Source organism: Kryptolebias marmoratus, linkage group LG16, assembly GCF_001649575.2.
Source record: "Kryptolebias marmoratus isolate JLee-2015 linkage group LG16, ASM164957v2, whole genome shotgun sequence".
Lineage (NCBI taxonomy): Eukaryota > Metazoa > Chordata > Actinopteri > Cyprinodontiformes > Rivulidae > Kryptolebias > Kryptolebias marmoratus.
Genome location: NC_051445.1, coordinates 15,009,274 through 15,035,919, shown reverse-complemented (window position 1 = coordinate 15,035,919; position 26,646 = coordinate 15,009,274). Strand labels below are relative to the sequence as shown.

Below are 26,646 nucleotides of genomic sequence, written 5' to 3'. Positions count from 1 at the left end.
ACCTAACGAACTGCAGCTGCGCTAATGAGTCGAATCGGGGATTGTCCAATCACACAATGTTTTAAAAAAAAATTAGCCAGTACTGACACTCTACCAGTAATGACACAACAGAATGGGTGTGTCCAGGACGCAGAGCGCCGCGCCCTGTGGAAAACCTTAAATAACCAATTAAAAGTTAGCCTCAAAACACCTGCTTGCCAAAAGTTGATGCGCCTACATACACTCTCATTAGAACAGCGCCCTGCACATAGGAAGTGTGCACAATGTGAGCAATTAAATAGAATTATGTATTTACTATTTTAATAAATTCTAACATGTCTATTGGACAAACAGTATGAATAAATACATTTCTAAGTATTTTGCAGTTCAGAATTAAATCATTTATTATCTAAACAATTTAAAGGGGGCGGCGCCCAACCGCCCCCTACTGGCCAGTCGCCACTGATGCAAACGTTCTTTGTTTAAACATTTCCGTCGTTGTCACTTTTGCATCACGCAGTTTTCTGACAGAAATCTTCTGATGTTCCTGTTGGAAGGGCCCCCGAAAGCGCTACAGCTAGCTGCTGCTGCCTGCGCTTGCAAATATTTGTGGAATTCCATCTAAATAACTGTGCAATGTGAAACCGACAGTTGTGTAAAGACAGTGTTCACTTGAAATTTTAATGAAATCGTTTAGATCGGAGTTTTAAAGGGACAGTCTGATCATTTTTGAAGTGATGTTCGGTCAAGTAGTTCTCAGTAGTTAGTACTTTATCAGCTGTGATGTTAGAGAGCACAGAGTAACACTGACTTTGTTCAGTTGAGAAAACGGCAACAAACTAAAGAAACTGTGTCATGCAAAAGTGTGGAGGTTTAATATTAACTAATGTAGTGTTTGTTCACAGTAATAATGAAAACGGGGCCCTTCTTTGGCTAACCTTTAGCTTAACTTGGATGGAAATCTCTGCCTTTATCTCCACACTCTGTATTCTGGGACTGATGTCACAGATGATGAGGTACTAACTATTGAAAAAAATTTGACAGAACATCACTTCAAAGATCACCAGACTGGGCCTCGAAGGTGGCAGCAATCCACTTTGGTCTTAGCCCTGCCCAGACTAGCCATTAGCTTGTCATTCTAGTCAAAATAAACTGTTCAAAGAATGAACTACAACAGATAAGCTGTTCATAACCTTTCCACAAAACCCCACTTCAAGATCAGAGCTATCGTTTTAAATGTAGTTCTGATTACTTGAGTTTGCATCTGTTTACCCATTTGGCTCTTGCATGTTTTAAATCAATTAATCTCGTTCTTCTACAGCCACCTCGTCGCATCCAACTGGATTACATACAGTGGTTTGCAGTACCAGTACAAGATCGACGAGAGTCAGATGCGTAAAGTAAAGAGGATCATCACGCATCCGAATTACAACACGATGACCTTTGACTATGACATTTCACTTCTGGAGCTCAGTGAGCCGCTGGAGTTTAGCAACACCATCCAACCAATCTGCCTGCCATCTTCCTCCCACGTCTTCCCAGCAGGCATGTCCTGCAGGGTCACAGGCTGGGGGGCGCAACGGGAAGGAGGTACTGAGCAGGAATTCTCAGTAGAAATTAAGCCATTTTTGTTCTGTTCTTGTTTATTGTTACAATTTTTAACACATTTGTCCTTGTTAGTCCTCAATTTTACACCATGTCAGCTCAGAACACAATTAAGAACTCTACTACTTCCCCGTCCTTCTTGGAGATCTGTTCATTTGTGTCCTTCACCTTCTCCCCCGGCCTGCCAGTTCCCCAGTTCCTTCCCTTCATCTCTCTCTCATTTTACCATGTCGGCTCCTTCTGCTTTAATGTCCTCGCAATCCCTCCCCCACACACACACACACACACACACACACTTCCATCATGACACCCGTCTTTCGCCGTATTATCCCCGCCTTCCTTTTTCCTTATCTTTTTTTAATCTGCCTCTTTCATTTAAGCCTTCTTGCATATCCATAAATCAGCTCACACATCTGCGCTCTTGGGGAGTTTCTTAAACCTGCAATGGTGAACACTAATCCAGGCCATTAGCACCTTTTGATGTTGGCGATGAACACAGAGGTCACGTAGCAGAATGCTGACCCCCTTTTTTTTTTTTTTTTTTTGCCACGCTCTTGCAGGTCAAGTAGCAATGGTCCTGCAGAAGGCGTCAGTGAAAATCATCAATGACACGGTTTGCGACGTGGTCACAGAAGGCCAAGTCACGTCCAGGATGCTCTGCAGCGGCTTCTTGGCTGGAGGAGTCGACGCATGTCAGGTGAGATTGTGCAATTTTCTACAAGGAAAGGAAAGGAATGAAAACGTGCCGCTGTAGATGGGTTTTCACACCCATGTAATTATAGTGCTCTCACATCCAAAGTCAATCTAATGACCGTTTCCCCACCCCCGATCCGGGCTCACCAGGGAGACTCCGGAGGCCCCCTGGTGTGTTTCGAGGAAAGTGGGAAGTGGTTCCAGGCTGGCGTGGTGAGCTGGGGCGAGGGCTGCGCACGTCGGAATAAGCCTGGCGTCTACACGCGCATCACCAAGCTGCGAGACTGGATCAAAAAGGAAGCAAATATTTGATGACGACATTCAGAGCGGGAAACATCCAAGTGCTGAAAATAGCGGTGACGGAACATTTTAGTCGGGTTCAAGACAATTCTCTCTGAGTTTTATTCCTTCTTAGCAGCAGGCCGAGCGTACTGTTGCGTGGAGCTCAGCTTACTCAGACGAATAACTTGAAGCACTTTATTTGGTTGCTAACCCCCACATGAGCACCCTTCAACTCAAAAGTGCACACACTAAAAGTTACACATATTGTATTTTTGTACACTTTCTAAAAGCATTTTTTTTAGCAGTTTATGTCCCTATTTGTTCATGCAATGTGAAACTGGCTGTTTATACTATAAAATGTGCTCAAACATGGAAACATCTTATGAAAGGAGATAGTTCAGACCTTTGTAAGTGGGCTTCTGTGGAAAGGTTGTGAACAATTAACATCTCTGTTGTAAATAGTTTTAAAAAGCCTCAGTTTGGAGACCAGGTTGATGAGCTAATGGCTAGTTTGAGCAGGACCAAGACTAAAGTGGATTGGTGCTGCCATAAAACGACTCTAATCGCAAAGGTTTTATAGCATATCATGCAGTCAGTACAATTTTACTTTTCCATCAAATTCTCATCACGTTTACTGAGTCTGTAGTAAATTGCAAGAGCAAATTGTTGCAGCAGCAGCAGCTGGCTGTAGCACTCTGGTGCTGCCTGTTGGCACTTCTCGCAGGAATATAACATATTTTTTTGTTGGAATGGCCATATAATGCAAACCTGAAAGTTTTTGTTTTGTTGATTTTTTTAAAGTGATTTTTGCATGAAACACTGCATTCGAGCAGTTTTAAGATGGGACCAACCTACTTTGGTCTTGACTCAAGCTCATTCTGGCCGTTAGCTCATTAATCTGGCCCGAATTAATCTGTTCCTCCAAACTGAACGTGCTCAAAGAGAGATCTACAACAGGTAAGATGTTAATTGTTCCTAGCCTTTCGGCAGAACCCCGATCTGAGTTACAGCTTCAGGAATAATTAACACATTGACTGTTAACTTTCCAGTGTGGACGTTTTGCAGCTTTTAAAGTGTGATTTCTTTATGAACATCGTCATTCTCTTTAAAAAAAATGTTTGTTTTTAAATCTTGTTTTGTTTATCTGAATTTTTTTAGGGTTGCGATTTCCTGCTGGAGTCAATCTTTCACCTTATCTTTAGACTCAGGCAGGTTTAAGCATGGATGAGGAAAACTAAAAGAGGTAAAAAGATTTTTTAAAAAAAGGTGGGGGGGGNAAACTACATTCTTGAACAAGTCTTCCTATTATGGTGAAATGTATGAAAACCAAACGCTGCCTGGAAGGCAGAGAAGGCATTAATCCATCTAAAAGCCCGTGATTTGTTTTGGAAAATGGCCAGCAGTAGAGCAGACCAGATTTGTAATTGGCGAGCTAAAACATACCAAAAAATACCAGCGTGGTCCTTGAATAATTTGACTGGAGTGATTCCCATTAGTATTTATTTCCTATTCTTAGCCGTGTGCTTCCCTTTGCGATCTGTGACCTGTGACAAAATGTCATTTAGTTGGCTGGGTGGGAGGATGAGGAGGATGAGGAGGAGGTCCAGCTGGCTCTTGCCTGTGTCTTCACTTGAGCTCAGGGTGATCGGTGTCTCGAGCCGCAGACGCCTGAGAGTTAAACTCAATCAGTGGCCATTCGAAGCTCTCTTAGTTTCTTCTCCGTAGTCACAAACCAATTTAATCAACGGATATGACTGGGTGGTTTTTAATTTTTTTTATTTATGTTTGACTTATTCTGGAACAGAGTAAGCTCTCTAAAAATTTGCCTAAGTGTTATTTATTGAAGGGCTGACAGTAAAATCATTGAGGATGTCTCTCAGGTTGCCTTTTTTTTAGTAGTTCCTGCGCAATTTGCAAAACTACAAAAGTGTAAATATGTGTTCTTTGCAGGAATTGTTGGAGAACCTACAACTTTTAAAGTTTTTTTTTAATTGGTGCAGGCTGTGATTTGAATATTGGACCTCTCTTTCTTCCTTTTTATATATGATTTTAAATGTTTTTCTATGAGAGAATGATGGTAGTAAACCTTTTTAATCTGATTGTTCAGGACCTAATTAAATCACCTGTTTTCCTTTGACGAGGTCTCGTTTTGTATCGTGTTGAGCGTAATAACTGCATGTGTTGGGAGGCCTTGTCCCCCTCTCTCAGTAGAATTGTAATGAGAATGTAGTTCTCCTCCCCGTCGGTGAGCAGCGTGCACACCTGGGGAACAGCGGTGACAGGATGAGCTCATATCGTCAAATAATACCTTCCTTTGTCACAGCTCCCCTCTTATTACCCTTCCAAATGGGCATGTTGACTCGAGGAGGTGGAGACGCGTACGGTGGGGGTTCTGCTGTCTCATCTGTCTTCATTAAACGCAGAACACCAGTAGGGGAATAGGAAAATCAACACAGACAGAGCTGCTAATTTATGTATTCATCACTTTTTCTTCATGGGAAGCTTTGTTTGTCACTTGAAGCCCTGTGTGCAACTGATAACCTTCCACGATTCACCGAAGTCTGCTTCAGTTAAGGTGAGCAATAATGTTTTATTTTTTTGTTTTTTTGCCTGTCTGTGTGACATTAGCTTAAATATCTGATAAACTGCTGAATGGATTTTAATAAAATTTTTCAAACGTAATCATTAAATGCACTTCAACAATGGATTGACTTTTGAAGTCGACCCAACTTAGGATGGCCGCCACAGCTTGCTGAACTTGGCAAACAAAAATGGCTATAACTCAATTTCATTTTACAGAAATTGAGCTAAACCTTGGTGCGATAGAAGCTGAGTCATCTCCAACACATACTAAAAACTAGCATATTGCGCTATTTTGCGTGGGATCTCAAATATTATTTTTCAAAATTTGACCAAAACAGCACTAGCTACCGTTTCTTAACACGATGTAAAGTTTAAAACTCCTGCGTGAAAGTGGGCATTCCTTAAAAAATGCAAAGCCTTCAAATTTTTATTTATTTATTTTTTATCGGAAATGGTTTTATTTAAATATAAATATGTGTACAAAGGTACAAGCAACAATAGCTCATTTCTAGCAAATAAAATTCTTAATACATTATCATAAGAATGAACAAACAAATGGCAATTAGTTGTGTTCCGGAAAGAAAGAAGGAAAAAGAAAAAGCATAATAACTGCATTCAACGATTGATGAACAACTTCGACAAGAACATCAATGGAGTCAAAAAAATCAACCAAAGTAGATACAGATATGTATATAAAGATACTTTACAATAGAGCAGCTTACACGCTGTACTTTAAGGCTTATAGAAAATATAAAAATAAAAAGACAAAGCGATGATGTTTGCCCACTTCCTTCAAGCGGCGTTTGTCTTCTGGTTAGGCTGCCTGGCACTAGCTCGTAGAAATAGACAAATGGCAGTACAAGTTGTCCATACTAAAACATCCAGGTCATGGAATGGATCGAGCGCGGACGCCCCAACGTCTCGAAACGTGAAATGGCGGTGAATGGAAAACGCTGAAAATTTTTGTCACAAGACACACCGTTTGCATGCAACAGAGAGAAGGTATGAGCTCAGCCATTTGTACAGATACTCAGTGTTTTCAGGGTAGTACTGTTTCTTGTAAACATTGAGACAATTTGATTGAGTTGTAAAACTTTAGAGAGAGAGTGAGTGACCCACGTTAGAACTGCCTCGAAAACGCCACCTCGACCTGCTGAGGTCGACTCCAAATTCAAGTTTACGACAAATTCAGGATTGCCAACGTTTCCCCCCCACCCCCACCCCTCCAACAACATCACATTTGATTGTTCTGTTCATATCTTCATTTTACAATCAGAGAAAACAGCAGGAAACAACACAAGGGGTAGGACAGCAGTTGTTTTCTCCCATTTTTTTTTCTTCTTCCCCACACAGTTGTTATCATCTTTGGAATCTCTTGGCCCTAATCTCCTCCATCTAGCACAATGTAAAGTTAACCTAGTCTTCCATTAAAACGAAGGCTGAAATACACATTCTCTTTACATCTCCTTGTTTTTATCCGCTCAAAAGCACCTCTTCGGTATCCAAAATGTGTAACGGTTATCACAAGATGCTCCAGGAATACAGCTCTGTCCAGATGTGTTCCCACTGATGGTTCCTCTCTGTACAGTACGGTTCCTGAAGCACTTGTTGGTCGGTACAACGAGCTTGTTGTGCAGAATAGTTTATGCTTGTTTCTTTGAATAGCTCAGTCTTTTGTTGATGACAGACACAAATGTGCTTAGAATTCCTTTTGCATGCCAACAAGACACCAAATGACAGACAATAAAAGGCTGTTCAAATAGTTTATTTTTTTTCCTCAAATACGTCTTAGCTTGTTGCATTTTCTTTCAGTGTATCTAAAAGGTTGTTTTTCTTTCCCCCCAACCACATTTAGTGTTAAAGTAAACGCTGGAATGCAGAAGAAAAGGTCATCCCAGCTCTGTAAGACACCAAAAATCTTCCGGTTGCGCTCAGAGAACATTTCTGCAGGTTCGACTGGGAGAGTTGACCTGCTCTGCTGGGTTTTCCATCTCAGGAGTTCACACCAGTAGCATTATTGTAAATGCCAGCTTCCATCCCAGGTTGGTTCCAGAAAAACCAAAATCCCAACTTCCTGCGAATTCTGTCCAAATCAATCCTTGCAGGACTGTGTCAGTAAACAAAGTTTCTGTTAATGTTAGTTCAGCCACGCGTGAGCATAGAGTGTGTAACTCTTCATTGTTATTTGATCTTTTTTCTTTTTTCATGTTTTGTCCAATCAGACATGAGTCTGCATGCGTTGTGAGGGCCGGCCATAGTCTGACTGCTGGGAGGACACTTGTGAGGAGGCATAAGAGAAGCGAGACGAGCTGGACACCTTGCTGGCTTGGTCCGATTGGTCGTACGCGTCCACCTTCTCGTAGGAAGCAGGCTTTACGTAGCTAGTGAAGGCACGGCCGTAGGTAGCGGGCAGGTACGCTGAGCCACTGTAGAGGGGATCGGTGGGATATATGCTAGCTGGTTGCGCGGGTTGCTGCTGGGCCGCTTGCTGCTGCTCGTATGAGGTCCTGCTAACTGTGTTGGTAGCGTAGCGATGGTTGAATTCGTAGATCCGAGGCTGGGTGCCCTGCTGGCCGTACACTGGGCTGGGGGAGGGCAGCTGTGACGGAGTGTAGACCGGCCGAGAGTTGGGCACGTACTCTGAGAATCCACTGTTGCGGATGTGACGGTCGTCATGGCCACGAACATTGTAGTACCCATTGGTTGGATCCTGTGAAGAAGTCAGAAAAAAAAAAAAAATCAATCTTAGGTTTAAATCTATTCAGCATTTTATGTGCAAAGGTTTTCTTTTTTTTCTTTTTTTTTTTAAAAAAAGAAAAAACCTTCCACTTGCTACTCTTTTTCAAGTGTTTTACCTTGATGTCCGATCTTTCGTCATCCTCCTCCTCTAAGAGGTCGCTGTGTTCTGTGCGCGACGTCCCCGGAGACTCGCTGCTGTTGGGAGCCTGAGGGAAAACCATGCATTTCTAAAGCGTTACAAGGTTGAACAAGACCTCACTTGAGTCAGAACAAAAGAAAGTCTGAGTGTTCTGCTGCAATGTTAATGTTAGCCCCCCCCTTTTTCTGCCTCCCTTCACTAGATGTGTTTGATACACAGAGAGAAGGTAAGAAAAAAATAGACCTACCATTGGTTCTTTGACGTCCTCCTCGTCATCATTGCCACGCGTGGCGTTGTGATCGCTGTGAACGATCTGAACTCTGATGTCACTCTTGGACAGACGAGTGCACCTTTTACCTGTGGGATTTGAAAAAGGTGCTCTGTTTAAATTCACTGGCACACTTGGACATTTGAATGCAAGATGAAACTACAACCCCAATTTAAAAAAATCATTGAGACGTGTAAAATGTAAATAATAACAGAATGCAATGATTTGCAGAACTCATAAATATGTATTTTATTCCCAATGGAACAAAGTAAACATATCAAATGTTAAAACTAAGCAATTGTACCATTTTGAGGTGGGGGGGGGGCACTTTTGCATTTAATGGCAGCAACACATCTCATAAAAACTGGTACAGGTCCATATTTCCCTCTGCGAAGCATCTTCTATATTAACTAAGTGTAAACATCTAAGAACTGAGGAGAGCAGCTGCTGGAGCTTTTAAAGGGGAGTATCTCCCATTCTTGTCTAATTCTAGCTGTTTAACAGTCCTGGGTTGTCTTTGCCAGATTGTTAGTTTCATAATGCCCAAATGTTTATAATTGATGAGAGGTTCTGGACTGCAGGCAGGTCTGCTCAGCACCCAGATTCTTCTACTACAGATCCATGCTGTTGTAATGATGCCGTATGAGGTTTAGCATCGTCTGAAATATGCAAGGCCTTCCCTGAAAAAGACATCATCTGGATGGGAGCAGATGTTGTTCTAAAACTTGTATATACTTTTCCTTATTCCCTTCCACATGTGTGAGCTGTACATGTCATAGAAACTAATGCACCCCCATACCATCACAGAGGCAGGCTTTTGAACTGTGTGCTGATCACAGTCCTGCTGGTCCCTCTCCTCTTTTGTAGTGAGGACGTGGTCTTCGGGGTTTCTAAATGAATTTCAAACTGGGATTTATCTGACAGCAGCATTTCTGGATGGTGTTCACATCTGGCTTCTTCTTCGCCTGACAGAGCTGTAAGCAGTATTTGTGGATGCCACGGTGAACCATGTTTACAGACAGTGGTCTGTGAAAGTGTTCCCACTTCAGTGATGTCCAGAACAGAATCAGACCTGTTTTTAATGCAGAGCTGCCTGAGGGCCTGAAGATCACAAACATCCAGTGTTGACCTTTCACTTTACCCTTTGCACACAGAGATTTTCCCCAGATTCTTGAAATCTCTTGATGATATTATGAACTTCAGATGATGGGATATTCAAAGTCTTTCCAATATACCTTTTGAAGAACATTATTTTTTTTAAATTGTTCCTTTATTCTTTGGCAGTTTTTTACAGACTGCCCATTTTATACTTCTGAGAGATTCAGCCTCTCAAAAATACTCTTTATACTCATCCTCCTGCCTGTTGCCTTAATTTGTTGTAAAATGCTCCTCCAGCTGTTTTTTAGTCATACTACTTAATTTACAGCCTTTTGTTGCTCTTGTCTTTTATTTTTTTAGATGTGTTGCTGCCATAAAGTTCAAAATTACCTTGATTTTTCTTCTTCTTTTCCAAAAATTTGTAAAATTTCTTAGTTTCAACATTTGATGATTACTATATTCCACTGTGAATAAAGTGTGGGTTTATGAGATATATGTAAGATTTATACTGCAAATTATTTAATTCTGTTTTTATTTCCATTTTACACAACATCCCGACTTTATTAAAATTAGGATTGCACACAAAAACTCCTGAGTTTTCAGCTCATAAATACTGGGATTTGTTGGATTTAAAGAAAAAAAAGTGGCTTTTCCCCCGTTTGTCCATACTGACCGTTGAGCTCACCTTTGCCTGTGTGCCTGCAGCAGAGGGAGACCAGCGTGATGACGCAGATGAGCAGCACACAGCCTCCACCCACTGCTCCACCGACGATTACCAGCATCGGCACAGCCTCTGTAGGGGAAAACGGTAATAGAAGAAAGCAAGGAAAAGTGGGAGGAAGGAAGATAATTGCCAAGAGAAGGGGGGAGGGAGGTGGTGGGGGGGGAGAGATGAAAGGAGAGATAGTATTTTTTTGTCAAAGATCTGCAGAACAAATGAGCCAAATTAAAATGAAAGAAATGAGGAGATCCCAGTCATCTGTCTCGCTAATCCCACAAACGTGCCTTTAAATTCCTAAACCGTCCGCCTCGGCCCTCTCGCGGATTTCGCGGCATATGCTCACGCGGACAATTCGGCATCTCGCAGCATGGCTATTGTCTGTAATCTCTCTGAAGGAAGGGTAACAAGGCCTGACATGCAATGAAGCAACAGACAGTAATCTAATTAGAGATTCCAGGAGATACCGCTGCCTCGTTTCTCTGGAGACCCGGCTCTGATACGTTGATGTAAATTACCGACGAGGGCTTCATTTTTGGTGTCTGCAGCAACAAAAGGTTACCCCCAGCATCAGCGAAGTAGTGTACTGTCTAATTTTAAGACCACTCGAGGGGGTTGCAGCTTGCATTTCTGAGCTTGGCTCTGAGACAGTGACAGAGATTATGTTCTCAGCTGAAAACACATGTGGGCTCCACTAATTGATTTTTTTGTCCCTAATCAATATCTATGTTATGGGGCAAACATATTCATTAAAGTAGCCATCTGCTGATTAAATTACATTGATTAGAAGAGTATAATTAAGATAACAACGAGGAAGGGCACAGGTAATGCAATTTTACTCAATGCAGCGCCTTGCACAGCAGGAGTTGAGTATAGCACTGAACGACTTTCCACCAACAAGTGCTGGGTCCCTACTGACCAAATTTGGGTTGAAGAGGTGTTTAAATAATGACTAAAATGTGATTAGATGTCTAAGCTAAGACGGGGCTAACTTTATTCTAAAATTCAAAGTTTTGTAGATTACTAGATTTAGCGACTAAAAAGTGTGTCTGTGTGTTGGTTTGCCTGTTAGCGAACTATTTCACGAGCCACTGAAATAATTTTTATGTTACTCTCAGAAACTACAACAGATTAACTTTTGGAGCTAATTTACAGATGACAGCCACAACTTATCAGCCAACACAAACATGGCTTCAACTTGCTCAGTTCTACAGATACTGAGCTAAAATCTTGTGTGGTAGTAGCTGAGACTCATCCCCAAGACACACTCCAAGTGCTAGCAGATTGTGCAAGACCTTTGTTTACTCTGGCATGCACAAGGCAGGGCAATATGAACTCCTTCAAGGATTGCTCCTTTGGAAGTTGTGTTGTGTGTCTTGTGTATTTTCAGCTGTTGTAAGTTATAAGGGCAGAACTGCTTGGGCCAAATGATGGTGTAAGTTTTGTTGGGAGCATTTAAGGCTACATGTGGCTGCAACTAGATTCAACACTGAAACTGCCTCTATTGCTCAGTGGCTTCAGATCCACATTTTTCAGTTTTAACCACACCACACCGAAAAAAACCCAGCGCTTACATAGCACCAACTCTTTGCTAGGCCAGAGCCAAAACCCGCCTTTATCAGAGACTGAAAATGAGCTTATGCAGACCAGTGCCCAATTCAAACATTGTGACGGCCATGTTTGAAAAGTTTGAGCTAGAGCAGCGTTTAGTCAGTTTAATTCTAGACAGGGCAATATCTAGACTGAGTAATTTTTTTTTGCTGTTATTTTTACTGTTGCCAGGTGCAGCTCTGTGCAGTGCACACAGCTGCACCTGGAATTCACAATCGCCGTTTTCAGCAGAATTCATGAACGCTGTTTGTTGCTCTGTTCATAAACACTGTCGGGTCTTTTAATATCATGAGCAGCAGTTTGTAGATTGTACTCAAAATGGTGGAATTTTAGGGGATTCAGAAACACGAGCTGTTGTTTAAAAAAATGTGACTGGTAGAATTATAACCTCAATAGAAACTCAGATTACAAACATACACTGGAAAAAAAAATAAACTTTTAAAATAACATAAAGACAAGTCTTTATGGCTGTAAAAGAATCTTTTAAAAATAAAAAAAGGCCTCATATTCCTTGGAGGAATGCATATCACCCGCCACCGTTCATGCCAGAGTTTTACACACAATCTTCTATGATATCCAGAGATGTCATGTGCTGTGAATGTCTCTCACATCTCATAACAAACTTTAGCTCAATACCTGTAAAACTGGTCGAGTTATATCGATTTTAAGGTCAGCTGGCTGTAGTAGCCATCTCGAATCAGGTTAACTCAAAAAGTTAATCAGCTGTAGAAGTACATCCAATAATTGCTTTAATAACCAGTCGAGAACCAGGACTAGAACCACTTGAGTGGAGAGACCTCATTTAATGTTTGCACAGGCCTCCTGTCAGTTTGTACCTTGCTCCTTCAGCGTGACCAAGGCGGTGCCGGTGCCGAAGCGGTTCCAGGCTGTGCAGTTGTAGCGCATCTGGAAGTCCTGCGCCAGAGTTTCGGACAGCACCAGGGAGGACGAGACCCCGTGGTCGCTGGTCACAGTCTGCACTGAGAAACGTCCGGAGGACCCAGAGGACAGACTCATGTCCCCAAAGGTCCACACCTGTGGAGAATGAACAACGGGGGGTGAGCTGCTGGGTTATGAAGAAATTCCGAGCAATGTGGAGGCCTGCAAAGCTGTTTATCCTTAGTTTCCTGCCTCCTGCTGAGTGAAAAACCAGTTTCTCTCTCTGTTCTGCTTTCCCATTGCTGACCTCTGAGATGCTCTGTGGCTGACATGGCTCATAGGCTCATGTTTAAGCTACCATCCACGTCTGCCCTGCAGGTGAGGCCTAAGGAGGGCTTGGAAGCTGAAATAAGGCTCCTCTCTGCCGTCTCCAGCTGGGGCCAGCGGGGCACCCGTCTCTCACTCCTCCTCACACCCTCATTATCCTCTCTCAGTCCAGCATATCTTCAGCAGTTCAACAGGGTCAGCTGAGTGATGCCTCTAGGGCCGCTAATTGAATGCGGTTTGGCCGAAACCCACGAGAAACCCCGTCTCCTGCCGCTCCGCTAACTCTGCCGTCGTTCCAAGCCTGTTCATGCAATTACAGCTGTAAATTTGCGAGAGTGTGTGTCTTTTAACAAGTTGGTTGGAACGCGTCGGAGCAAAGGTGCAACTCTGAGGTCGGAGCTAAACCTCCCCTGAGTTATCGCTCTCATTTGGGTGTGGCTCGGAGGAACGCAGAGTTTGTTTGGTTCCACGGATTAATGAATAAACTACGGGGCAAATGAGGGATTTACTTACGATCTTTTCAGGCAGGGGGCTGCTTCCCACCCGGCACTCCAGCTTGCCCTTAGAGTGCTTGATAGCGTGCTGCGTGGCATCAGCTGTGATGATAGGTGGACCTGTGGTGAGGAAGACAGAACGACGTGTTAATATAAAAGAAATCATTATTTTTGTGCTTGGTTGACTCTGCACAAAACTGTTAAAAGTAAATTCACAACTACCCAGCATAAGTTACAGTGGCGGTTTGTCTTTCCAGTTCTAAAAGTAAAAACGTTCATTAATCAGTAAAATCATTTGAGATACTATTTTTACAGAATAAAAATTTAACTTGTAATATTTCGACAACAACATGCAAGCAGCGTTCTGCTGCTAGAGAAAGTGGAAGGAGTTTAAACTCCTGATTCGAAAGTTGAATTCACAACTGGCTCACAAAACTCACCTGAGATTATTCAGAGTTCTTGAATGGAATAAACAAATTCATCTTTTAGAAACCTACCAACTACTACTAATAAAATGAACGTTTTAGATTCAGAAGTCAAAAAACAAACAAACACACACACACAAAAAATGTTTTTAAAGCATTTAGTATGGAAGGGGCCAAATAAAAAAGCACCCCAAAAAACAAACAGGTCATAGAAATCAGTAAACTGTATGTTCAGACTTAGATTAACACTGGTGTCTGTGTGCAGCAGGTGTGTTTGACGTTGTTGGTGTGGGCATGGAGTCAGACAGAAACGAAGTAAAACGAGGGATTAGGGACCATTTAAAAACTCCAACTGGTTTAACATCATGTTGTCACCAAAATCAGATATTTATAAATCAAACATTTAGTCCTCCTGTTGATGCCATTCCAACAGCTGAATTTGAAAAAAATGCATGTTTGCAATTTTGTCAGAGAATTTTGATTCTTGTGTTACTTTATTGATGGCTCCTCGAAGCACGTTCAGCTCCGAGCTTGACTTGTTTTGAGTACAAAGAGGTCTTTGTTGTTGGGAGAAACATATACTGAGTATGGTTTCTCTGTTGTTGGGGCGGGGGGGTGATGCGTTACAGTGATTTGATGCTTCGTTGAAAAGTTATTGATCATGAAAGTAAGAATTTGTCCAACTTTGCTGAACCCAAACAATAATCTATTGCTTGTTCTAAAAAAGAAAGAGACTTTTAAAGTGTGTGTGTGTGTGTGTGCGCGCGCGCTTGTTTGTCTGTAGCATTTCTGAAGTACCTCATGCACCTGAAGACAGAATTTTATAAAACTGAATACCTTCTGGGCTCAACCCCATTCATGACTGCTGCCACAGCTAATCAAGATTAGCAAGCACAAAAATGACTAACTTGGTCAATATTACAGATGTTGAGCTGACATTTTGTGTAGCAGTAGCTGAGAGTCACCCTCAACGCATTCCCCGAGGGCTAGCAGATCTTGCAAGATCTTTCAATGAGATAGTGGAAAATGTTTTTCACAAGGCTTGCCTCAAACAACTCGTATTCCCTTGTCAATGATGATGTTAGCTTAAAACTTGAGAAATATGCATTGCTTCAAGAAAGGCTAGGCCTTTTATTTGATTAAAAAAAAAACATTTGTTCTGTTAAATTTATAAAGCAAAAATAGAAGTATTTTCAAAGTTTTGCCGAAGAACAATCCTTTATTACTGTATGATACATTTTTCCACCCCCGAAGAAGTCGCTCACCGTTTACAGTTAGAGTGACATCTCTTTCTGCAACTCCAATCCGAGGAACAATGGCCTTGCAGGTGTACGTCCCAGCATCCTCCTGGGTAACAGCCTTCAGCTGCAAGGTGTTGCCATTACTGAGCACCTGGTGAGAGATCCACGGAGACAAGTGAGAAATGTGTTAGAAAGAGAGAGAGAGAAAAAAAAAAGCGCGAAGCGAGGCGGCGGACAAAAGGAAACGCGAGCCTTCATCAGTGGGCCCCCTCACTGCGGAGGCAGCGCAGAGGTGGGCTGACCATTGTAACAAATGCTGCCAGTTTGAGTTTAATTTCATTGTGAAGAGCTTTAATCACAGCATTAAGCACTCCAGCCACCGCTGAGTGACCATGCTGCTGGGGAGATTGTTGTAATTAAACAGTGGGGACAGATCGCAGCTCGCTGTGTGTGAGTGGGCCCCAGCCTCCGGAGCTCCTCCACTCACTCACTCCTTAGCTCATTGATCCTGTCATTCCATCAAGCTGTGATTAATCCATTTATCCCCACTCTGTCCCCCTCCTCTCCCCCCCACATCTCCACATCCTCCCTCTCACTCTCTCCATTTTTTTATTTTTTTTTATTTCAACACACACTTACGGAGTAACCCAATTAATCCATTACTCATGGCTGTGTGAGGGACAGTGGCAGTGGGTGGATTAGAAAAATGCCTGCGCATTTTCCTAAGAGTGGCTGAAAGCGCTCTTTCTTTGAGATGACGGCATCGCTTATTTCATCCAGCAGCAGCCGGTACTTGGGGGGGGGGGTTTGCTTTCTCCAAGCGCAACTTCGGAAATTATATTAGTTGTCAGGAGAGCGGCCCCTGTGGGACGGGCCCTTTAATGGTGCGTACGGTAAAAGACTTCTACCAGTGAGGAGTAAAGTGAAGGTGAAAACGTTTCATTGTTGCACCTGCGCCGACTTTGAGAAGGTGGAGACCGAAGCACAGCTGAGTAGCAGGAATGCCGTTTGTTTGAACCACTCTCCGGCTCATTCGCTGATTGATTGACTGATTGATTTGGTAATTGATCGTGTTGGAGTTATGACACCGCGTCATGGGCACCGATTATTCTGTACGAATCTGTCAGCGGACAGACAGTTTTCTGCCAGAGGCTTTCGCCCCCCCCCCCACCCCCGGGGAGCACGCTGAGAGGTGTTGAAGATTCAGCCTGAAAAAAAGGAACGTGTAGAAGGGGGAGAAAAAAAAAAAAAAAAAGGTGTGGGATTCATGCCTCAAGGCCATGTGTGAATGTTGCTCTCTGGAGGAATGGTGTCGAGGCATTTCCATCCAGACAAAGTGGCGTTTGGTGTTTGTCTCCTTACCACGCTGGAGCCTTGCTTTGTCCAGGCCAGGGTCAGCGGAGGGTTTCCGGTCCACGCGCAAGTAAAGGCCGCGTCCATCCCAGTGTCCACGGTCATCGGCTTCGGCTCTGACAGCAGTCTGGGGCCAACTAGGGGTGAACAGCCAGTCAGAATCAGCAGGGAACTGCGTTTCAGGCTTCAGACTTCTCAAACCACAGCTACAAATGATTAAAAAATGTTTCCCTTCAGTTCAGTTAAACTCACACTGCACATCGACCAGGGTGCTGACGTTGGTACTGCCCACAGAATTGGACACCTCACAGGAGACGGGGTCGGTGAAGTAAGAGTAGTCCACTGTCACCTCGAGGCTGTCCCCGTTTGCTTCCGAGATGGGCGCTCCTCCTTTCGACCACCTTGGACACACGAATAATCACATTATACCGACGCATTCATTCAGGGGAGGCAATTAGGCATGCATATCCAAGTGGCTATTAGTTGATTTGAGACTTGTGCCAATCAAACGCTGCCAATCAAGCAGCTCATTTAGCTCAAAGACAACAACTGTGCACAGCTTTGCCATATTTTAAAGCGAACCGTACCGTATTTTGCAGGTGTCTAAGTTCATTTTCGAAGCGAGTGGATACCTGTAACCAGTGATCTCAGGATTGGCTGAAGCAGAGCAGATGAAGAGAACCTTGGCCCCCTCGGTCGCAGTCTGAGGTTGGACCGACAGCGTCACTGAAGGGGGGTCTTTGAGAAGCAGAAATGCTCATGTTAGACTCAAAAAGTCAACTTTGTGAGTGCGAGCGCTGTACAGGAAGAGCTTGCACCCGCCGACTGTCTTGAAGATTGTTTCGGACAGGTGGGCGCGAGACTCACGCTGGACGTTGATTGTGACTGATGTCTGTCGTCCAGCGGGGGCAGCTGGGTTGAGGACCCTGCAGGTGTAGGTGCGTCCGGAGTCGCTGTCTTCGGGAACGATTGGAAGCATGCTGACAGCTGCCTCCCTCTTCCCGTCCTCCATCGGTGTCTGTAGAGTTGGAAGACAAGAGCAAACACGAACTCAGCTCAGTGTTGCGCAAAACAAGTCACTACCTCATGACACTGCAGGACTTATTTTTCATGTGCGAAGCGTTAAAATTGCTATCCTGTTCCTTGGCATGTCAGGTAAATCACATATTTTACGATGCAGGGGAGGATATTGTGCTGTTCCCACATTTCTGCGAGTGTTCCCCATCAGCGCTCCTTGTTTGTCATCATCTTTTAAATCTATTTACTGCTCAGAAATCAATACTTCTAAGCGAAGAAAGGTGTGGATTCTCGGGATATGGCTCGCTGCTTCCTCCACTTTCTCTTTTTGATTCTCATAAAGAGAAGAGGAAAAAATAAATCTGCAGTGGCCACATTGATAGGTGTTCTTTTTTTTTTCCTTTTTTGGGTGGTGACAGTGAGAAAGAAGTGTCACACAGCTCTGAAAAGCTAAACCTTTTTCCCTTGACAGCCAAATCAATGAGGAAGGTCTTTCACTTCCTCAGCCAGACACGCAAAAAGCATTTTTTATTCTAGATCAAATCACATCACTCCTTGTCACCGCCGCTCACTTGGACAAAGCTTTTGTCTAACCCCTGCCTCAAATTTGAAAATAACAATGGAAATTCTGTTTTTCAACAATGCTGCCTCACCAGTTACCTCTACAACCATGCCCCCACTCTAATCCTCTTATCCCCCTCCTCTCCCTTCCAATCCTAATACCCTCCTCCTCCCTGTCACTGCAGGCTTCTTTAAACGTGGCGTTTAGCGTCGTTTAGCGTGGTCAGAGAGCATGAAAGATGTGACACTTTCCCAGCCGTGGCCGGCTCATGCTCTGCCGCCCTCCCCACCCCCACCCCCACCGGTTTCCCTCCTATTGTGTCTCCACATTGTTGTGGGCGAATTCGTCTCTGCAGAAACTCTACTGTATGAAACCCTCATGCCTGTCTGAGCTTTGGCATGCTCCAGTTATGCTGTAGTGTCGCTGCATTAGCGAGCAAACGGGAGGTGGAGTGGAGGGGAGGCAGCAGAGAAGAAGGTGGGGGGTCAGGCGTGAGTGGAAATGGGAGGGGGACTGCAGAGAGTGAGAGAACAAATGTCACAAGGAAAGGGTGGCGATAGATAAAGAGGAAAAACTGTGATGGAAAAAAGGAGAAAGATGAGAAAAAGAAAACGAGTGGAAAAGTGACTGAGTTGTCGCACCACAAGAGGAACCAGAGAAATGTCATTTTCTGCAAACATGCAGTGTGAACGCTGACTGCTGGAAATTTGCTAAATAAGGCTGAACTTGAGTTGTTAAAGCTAAAAGAAGCAGAGCATCAGCTAAAAGCTAAGAGACAAACGCTAGCTAAACCCTGAAACCCTCGCAAAACGTAAAAATACCAATATGTTAGCTCAACTCTAAAAGTAGCAAAAGACTAGCTCAAAATTAAAACCACCAAAACACTAGCTAAAAATAGCAAAACATCAGCTAAAAGCTAAAAGTGGCAAAATGCTAGTTTAAGGCTAGAAGTAACCAAACGCCAAAACTGTCAAAACAGTCGCTAAAATGAACAAAATTCTATTTAAAAGGTCAAAATGGCAAATCCTTAGCTTAAAGCTAAAGGTAGCAAAACACGAGCTAAAAGTAGATTTCAAAGCAAGCATGTTTTCGAAGGAATTACAGATTTCAATACATTTCTGTGGAGAAAAATAAAATTAAATAGAATTAAAAGTTACAAAAACCAAAAGTCAAATCCTGGAATGGCCTGAATGAGCTTCATATTTGGACATTTGAATGGATAAAATAGAACAAAGTATGCAGAAGTAGTTACATATCTAAATAATTATTGAAAAAGGACATGGGAAAGAGAAACAGGATAACTATAGTGTGAATAGTTATAACTGAATCAGCGTTCACACAAATACATCTGTTTTGGACAGCTTTGCATTTATTTCCACCCACTGCTACATTTTGCGACCTTTCTGGTGTTGGTGATTGAATGGATATGCTGTGTATGGATTTGTTTGCAGTGTACCTTGGAATAAATTGCAGTCTCCATGACCTCTCCGTCTCTGTACCAGGTGATCTCTGCAGCGGGTTTGGCTCCCGAGGCTCGGCAGGTGAGGTTGTGAGGCGTGTGAGCCTTGAGACGTACGACTGGGCTGCCTTCCACCACGGGGTCAGAGGGAGGAACTGAAAAGCAAAACAAACACTGCTCAAAAAAAACCCAGACAATTTCAGGCAAGAACTGAAGCAAAACTAATATTGAGCTCGCCGTTGCTCTTAGCTCGACGTCAATGCATAACAATATTGCCTGTGAACAAGATGTGGTTTTAGACATGAGAAAAGACCAAGAACAGTTGTTTTTTTCAGAGAAAAAAAGGGAGAAACACTCAACCTTATTTATTTCCTTTCTTGGGACTAACATTATTACTCTATTTGCTCCTACCGTTGCAGAGCGATGTTGCAGCTGAATTGCTTATTTGTTCATTTATTTGCATGGTTTCGCACGCACCACCGGCAAGCCAAGCGTGCCACCCCTGATGAAGGCGTCTATCTCCCCCCGACCAATAAGAGAAGGCATAAACATGGGGTTTGTGCTGGCCTTTCTCGCACCCTCCGCCGAACCAATTTCACTGTGTGTATCTGAATTGTCAGAGGTCCTTCCGTTGCGGCGGCACGGACACTAATGGAATCCGAGTGCTAGGTGATTTTAATTTCCATGCCGATTCCCCTGACTGCACTCCCACCGTTGACTCCTTTGACTGTGTGCAGGATTGCTTTGGTCTCATCTGGCCACATTGATTTATACACACACACACAGGAAAGTCTCTCCTTCCTCTTTCAGACTCATGGTCTCACAAACTGCAGGCTGATTTCATTTATATATCTGTGTTACACATATAACGTTCGCAAACAGCCAGTTTTGGTCTTTCGGAGGGGTATTTATTGACTTCAAACGAAATAATTTAGTTAAAATGTTCCGACAAATCACTGGTGATTTCAACATCTTTATCTCTACTATTTGTCTTCAGTGCTCTCTTAATGGCCACATATAGATTCAAACACGGCAGGATTTGTGGTGGAAAAAGTTCTCATGGTCATAATCTGCAGCTTCTAAGTCTCTCTTCGTGATAATATTTGCTCGAGGGCTAATTTATAGACTATCGACGGGACTAATTAATGGAGTGGTATTCCTTTGCAAGCCACCAGATGCCAGCAGTGCTTTGTGGAGTCCCACAAGATCTGTCACTCCTAATCCTCCCCACGCTGATCTCCCTCCCCCTGTATCCCCTCCAACAAACCCTCCACTTCTCTGTGTGAAGATGTAGATCACTCACATCACGTTAATGTAAAAAAAAAGCCGCCTGTGTGGTTGATAGATGTTATGGCTCACTGTGAAATGTGCTAACTGTGCAGATCTGGACTTTCAGGCGACTGTGCAAGTCGTTTGTGACTGCAGCAATCACATTATCTTGGACCTGAACAGTCTTGATTATTGCCACTGAGAGAAGAGGCGTTTCCCTTTTTTTTTTTTTGCTTGCTTCATCTTTTGCCGTCTTTGACATATTCTTAAAGATGTTTCGTGTATATCAGCTCCAGTGTATTTTTATCCAGTGTCTTTTAATGTGATCAGTTTCTTTTTTTTTTTTTTTTTTTGTCGCTGCTCGTGGTATAATTAAATTTAGAATGAAACAAGCATTCCATGAAGGAAAGCATGTCGCCTGCTTCTGTGCACGCCAAAACTTTAAACAAAGATCTTGTTGCCGTTAATAATATGAGACGGGATCACTCTCAGTTGCTACCAAACCAAATTGTAGTTCTGTATCTGTGAAACTGGCTGAGTTATACTCATTTTTGCCCTTTTTAAAGTTGATTAGCTGTGGCAGCCATCTTGAATCAGGTTGATTCTAAAAGTTAATCACTTGCAGATGTACATCCAGTGATTACTTTCTGAGAGTTTTGTTCAAATCCATCAAATGGCTCATTGGATATTTTGCTAACAAACAAACAAACACACTGATACAGACAATTTACATGATTGCCCAATAATTATGCTTTGGCATTATGTGAAAAGAGCACCCAGATGGGTTTTTTTTTTCTTCCCCCAGAGCCCTGCCAGCCTGCAGCCTTGGCATGGAGGGTTGGAGGGGGTGGCTGGCTGTGAGGATCGTGAGTGAGCTGTGTATCTTACCTAGTACAGTGAGCTTGGCACGGTGGGATCGGAGCCCCGCCTGTGTAGCCTGACACTCATACACCGCGTCATCCGCCAGCTCCGCTGAATCGATCAGCAAGCTGTGCTCGCCTGATAGTGGGTCGCCCATTAAGGAGTAGCGCGTCCAGCCTGCATGAAGCCAGCACAGAGAATAGAGTAAGACGCGGACAATCCGAAGCCACAACAAATTCTCGGCAAAAAGGACTGGAAAAAATAAACAGAGTTGCGCTCCGAACAAAAAGGCAAAAAAAGAAAAAAAAAAAAATAGAATGTGGAAAAGCTCTTTTTAAGACCCAAATGAAAGTATTCAGCACCTTTCAGGGCCGGGCGCTGAGCTATTGTGTTAGCGGAGCAGCATGAGGCTAGAAACATGCAACACGTGAGAGGGGCTGCTGCATGAGGAGACTGTCCTTTAAACACAGACAATAAAAATGGGGTTGCTAAGGTCAAGAGGAAGCCTCTCCGCTCTCTCTCTACTCGGCTACATATTTAAATGTCAGTGCGTGACAAAAGCCAATTGATTATCCTCCTTGCTACAAGACTCTTAAAATGCTAAGCAACAAATTAAAGTTTGGTGTGTGCAGCAGTAGGCCGATCTGTCAGCGGAGCGTTCTTCCCTCGCCATTCATTTGTGTAAAACCCCAACGGTTTGACAGAGTGAGGGGGCTGATTTCTAATGAGACCTGGCATTGATCGCAACAACACAAGAGACACGGAGGACAATAAATTCAGAGAGGGAGGGTGGTTAAAGAAAAGGTTAGTGATTGTACCTGGTAGGTCTCTCTCTCCACCCAAGGCTAGACCATCTTTGGTCCACTGTACCATTCCTCTGTAGCCCACGATGACACAAGGTAGGGTCACCGAATGACCTGACACCACCACCTGGTCCTGGGGCTGCTGGGAGAAGTAGGCCGCTTGGGTGGCTTCTGGGAGGAGAAAGGAAAAAGGACAATGCGAGTATATTAAAAACAGAGGACATGTAACTTTCAGTGTGGAGAGCGTGAAAAAAATAAGACGGCCATGAACCGGACGGCTCACTCTTTGTGCAGGGCAAAACGAACTAGGCTGACATGTGTGAAACTATTTCTCTCCCCTTCAGTGTGGCTTCCAAGAAGTAGAGTCAGCAGTGCCTCATGACTTATTTAACCGTTTCAAAAGACCATATGGTTATATGCTCACCGACATGAAGCAAACACACTTTCTGGGGAAGGAAAAACTGCCACTCTTTCAGTGCGCTTTCTTTTTGGTGTGTGTGTAAAAATGGATGTTAAACAATCAAAACTCCATTAAAGTTCCCGGGGGAACCATCCGTTTGAGCCTGCTGAAAGTCAGCTGAGACACCTGCTGCCGTTTCGCTGCTGTGTTTAAGCAAGGCACGCTGTCTCTCCGGATTGGCTGGCTCGCCTTCATACACACATATATGCAAGAGAACACAGCATGAACGCGGATTCTCAGCCCCAACTGTTTTGTGGCGCTATACTAAAAGATTGAGTATTACAAATCCCACTGGCAGGGAGAAGATGGCAACACTCCAGAGGTAACAAATCCATAGGGAGGGGGAGGTAGGAGGTAAGACGGAGAGGCAGTTGCTTGGTTATCTAAGTGGGGTGTCTGTGATTTGGGAAGAAGACTTAGAAAAAAAAAACAACTTTCTTCATTCTCCATCTCTATTTCTTTGTTGCTCAGTGGAGAATAGAAGGGGGACGAAGGAAGATAAAGACGGTTCTATTCAGCCACAGCTAAGCCCCCCCTCCCTTTAACTGCTTCTCTTGGTGGGAGCGCTTAAACAGACAGGGTTGCCCCCCTCCTTCCGCAGCAAAGAAAGACACTGAAAGGAGGGCAACATACGGCGGCCAGAGACGCGCTATTGTCCTCTTGTCCCTCTCTTTTAATAGGCCTCTTCATTTCCAATCAATCCTGCTAAATGCAACTTTAATAGCTTTTCAATAGCAGCTTTTCCCCCCAGAGGGTAGATGGGATTTTCTCTCCATCTCACCCTTTTCTCTTTCCTCATCTCGTCCCCCTCTTCCTCGCTATTTTCTTTTCCCTTTTTCTCCTCTCAAAAAGGGGGGGCTTCCGAGGTTGTTGGCGGTGTTTATTCTGCACTCAATTACCCACTTCATCTCTGGGTGCACCAAGGGTCGAACCTTAAACGTCCTCTCCTCCTTCGCCCCTTCGGTGCCCTCGCGCCCCTTTCACACAACAGCACAATTAAAGCTGCCAAACAGTGAGCTCATCAAGAGCGTGAGTTCTCCCCAACCAGTCCTCAGCATCCACCCCCCTCCTGAAAGCCCAGTCTCACATGCACCCATTGTCTTTTACTCTCCATCTTCCCTTGAGGGAGGTGATAATTGATGGTTGATCAGGAAAAAAAAAAAAAAAAAAAAGAAAAAAACAGAAAAGGCATTGGAAGAGTTTTAAAAGGCAAATGAGCCGTGGGTGCAGACAGGTAGACTGTATGTGTGTCACGCACTGTGGATCAAAAAAGGGCCAATTTGAGAGCATCAATGAAAAGTGGAGCGTCTTCAAGCTCAGGCTATTAGGCATTTAGCGAAGGATAGAATTTTCCCGTCATACTTAAAAAAAAAAAATGTTTTCACAGTGTGCCTGCCCAACATTCAGCCTTTATGTGAGCACTGTTTCTTCTTCCTCCTCTTGCAGAAAGAGTTTTTCTCTCTCTCTCGCTCGCTCTCTCTTTGTGCTCGCAACATTGATTGCAATTAAGTCACTCGCCCAGAATATCTAAATGTTTACAATGGACAATAATTCACTGCATTGGTTGATTGTTTAGATGGATTATATGCATTGAATTGTTTCTCTTTACCTCACCCACGTACAATTTTTCACACTCTCAAATGGCAATTAACGCCACGCGCGCGCACGCTTATATATACCGCCGTACAAATATAAACTACAGGGCATGTGCTGCAGAGAGTGTTTTCATGCCATATAAGTGATTCATGGCTCTCCAGATCCCTTATTGAAAACGCTGAACAGAACATCTCGACTGGCTAATGACTCATGCCAGATTCCTTTAATTCCTCCTTGCTGAATTAGACAATTCTTTGACGGTGTATTAGCAGCTTAATTACATGAATACATTTCTGACGTGGAGAGAGAGAGAGAGAGAGAGAGGGAGAGAGGGAAGGAACAGAACCAGACAAAGAATTGGTGGAGAAGAAGAAGTCAGAAGAAGCAGAAGCTGTGGGTGTGAAGAGGCTTGTTCTTGGTATGCTGTAGTGCCACGTACCCCCATCCTTCAAGTACACAAACACACTTTTTGAGTGTTTTTTTTTCTGTAACAGACTAAAAATGAGGAGCTTGTATCTTGGCTGCAGTTGAGACACATTCAAGCAGAAATAATTCAATCTCCTTGAAATTCAAACGTTTCTCCTGTGGATGTTGAATTATTTGACAATGACGGTAAATATGTGCGGAGGTGATCGTCGTTGGAAGCTTAGGGAAAGGTTCAGAAAGATCAGCACCTTATCTGTTATAGATAGCTCTTTGAACAACGACAGTTTCATTCTGACCTGACTGACGAGCTAACTGCTCCTCCAAGCTAGACCAAGACCAAAGCGGACTGTTGTCTAATAAAAAACTCCAGTCTCAAAGGTTTCACATTATTCCAGCGGAAATATTAGGATTTTCCTACCAAATACCCACCATAGGTGCGACAGATAGCTATTTGTGCTTTAAAACAACCACGAAGCTCTAAAAAAAATCTGTCAGTGAAACTGACGTTCTTGTAAAGAGTCATATGAACTTTTGATATTAAAATTGCTTTAAGACAACAACAATTCACTTTCATCTCGGTCACTTTTGGACTGGCCACCAGCTTGTTACTTCAAAGCATTTGACTTGCACACTCCTTATGATCATGCTCCAACAAGACCGGAACTAGAAAGGTCAGAGTCTAATTGGAGACATTTGACTGTGATGATGAACTTTTGAGAAAAGCAGTAAATATTAGAGTTATTGTTCATTTCTTGTTTATTATGTATGCTTATGTTTGACTACAACTGGTAGCAGAGATATCCAAGAGTCATCAAAACGTAGCTATGTGGTGGTGAGTAACTATTTTTTGAATGGTTGTTTGTTTACGTGTGGTTTTCTTCACACCCATATTTGCCTAGATGATCTCAGCAAATTTCTCACTTATTTGTCTTTTTTTTCTTGTTTCTTTTGGTGTTTCTGAATCAATATTTGAACACTGGTGGTTCGTATCTGCCTGCATTGTGTGTTCTGTGTTCTGTCTGTTTTCTGGACCAATATGGGCTGTTTTTGAAGAATACCATTGATAAATCTAGGGAGACATTCTTGACCGTTCACTACATAGATATGGGGAAAGCATGCAATGTTGTTTCAGAGTGACCTTTGACCCTTGCTGTATCTAGTGTGGTGCTAGATGCACATGCAGGTAACAGGTTAGATGTATTGAGCTCTATTTCGCCCGGCTTAGGACGTTCAAAGAGCTATCTACAACGAGTAAGATATTAACTTCACTTAAACAGATTCAAAATGTTGATTTAAGATGTGCAAGTCTTTTCACAATAACAAATGCATTTAATGTTGTTGTTTTTTTTTTTTTTTACCTTGCTTGGTGTATAGCAAGTGTGTATTTTCTATCCTCTTAGTAACAAGGTCAAAGCACATTTGTTACGTTTTAATCCATATTTCTTAAAATGGAATATCATTTCATGCCAGTGGGTACATATGAGGATTCATTTATGTGCTTTTTTGTGTGTGTTTGCCTGTCTGAGATTGTGTTATGTTTATATCCCTGTGTACGCATCTTAATGTGTGAATGAAAGCCGAGGACAGGCCAGTGTTAATGGCCAAAGCAACTTGTCAGGCACCGGAGGACACATTTAGCGGTTACATTGACACAGTGACTTTTCCGTCATGTGGTTGAAGTTAAGTGCAGAGCAGCCTTCCTGACTTGAGCTCCACCTATTAAAGAGCTTTGCACTTCACCCTGCACGCCCCCCCCCCC

General features: G+C 43.2%; 2 protein-coding genes across 3 annotated transcripts in view; one reads left to right on the top strand and one right to left on the bottom strand.

Annotated features, from left to right (window-relative positions):
- The window catches only part of zmp:0000001114 (suppressor of tumorigenicity 14 protein homolog), a 27,615-nt gene extending 22,919 nt beyond the window's left edge, over positions 1-4,696 (top strand). The window contains exons 18-20 of the mRNA XM_017426526.2: positions 1,301-1,569; positions 2,145-2,281; positions 2,428-4,696. Coding sequence (XP_017282015.1) covers positions 1,301-1,569; positions 2,145-2,281; positions 2,428-2,589 — 568 coding nt within the window. The 3' untranslated portion in view covers positions 2,590-4,696. The remainder of the gene's footprint in view (positions 1-1,300; positions 1,570-2,144; positions 2,282-2,427) is intronic.
- An 864-nt stretch (positions 4,697-5,560) lies between these two features.
- kirrel3l (kirre like nephrin family adhesion molecule 3, like) overlaps positions 5,561-26,646 on the bottom strand; it is a 44,594-nt gene continuing 23,508 nt past the window's right edge. The window contains exons 2-15 of one of the 2 annotated variants that reach the window (XM_017426527.3): positions 22,421-22,576; positions 21,630-21,779; positions 19,470-19,627; positions 17,302-17,452; positions 17,067-17,172; positions 16,687-16,835; positions 16,444-16,571; positions 15,106-15,232; positions 13,435-13,535; positions 12,552-12,750; positions 10,060-10,179; positions 8,268-8,377; positions 7,998-8,087; positions 5,561-7,852 (exon numbers count right to left, since the gene is read on the bottom strand). In XM_017426527.3, coding sequence (XP_017282016.1) covers positions 7,361-7,852; positions 7,998-8,087; positions 8,268-8,377; positions 10,060-10,179; positions 12,552-12,750; positions 13,435-13,535; positions 15,106-15,232; positions 16,444-16,571; positions 16,687-16,835; positions 17,067-17,172; positions 17,302-17,452; positions 19,470-19,627; positions 21,630-21,779; positions 22,421-22,576 — 2,237 coding nt within the window. In that variant the 3' untranslated portion in view covers positions 5,561-7,360. The remainder of the gene's footprint in view (positions 7,853-7,997; positions 8,088-8,267; positions 8,378-10,059; positions 10,180-12,551; positions 12,751-13,434; positions 13,536-15,105; positions 15,233-16,443; positions 16,572-16,686; positions 16,836-17,066; positions 17,173-17,301; positions 17,453-19,469; positions 19,628-21,629; positions 21,780-22,420; positions 22,577-26,646) is intronic. The other variant, XM_017426528.2, reaches the window with a different exon arrangement.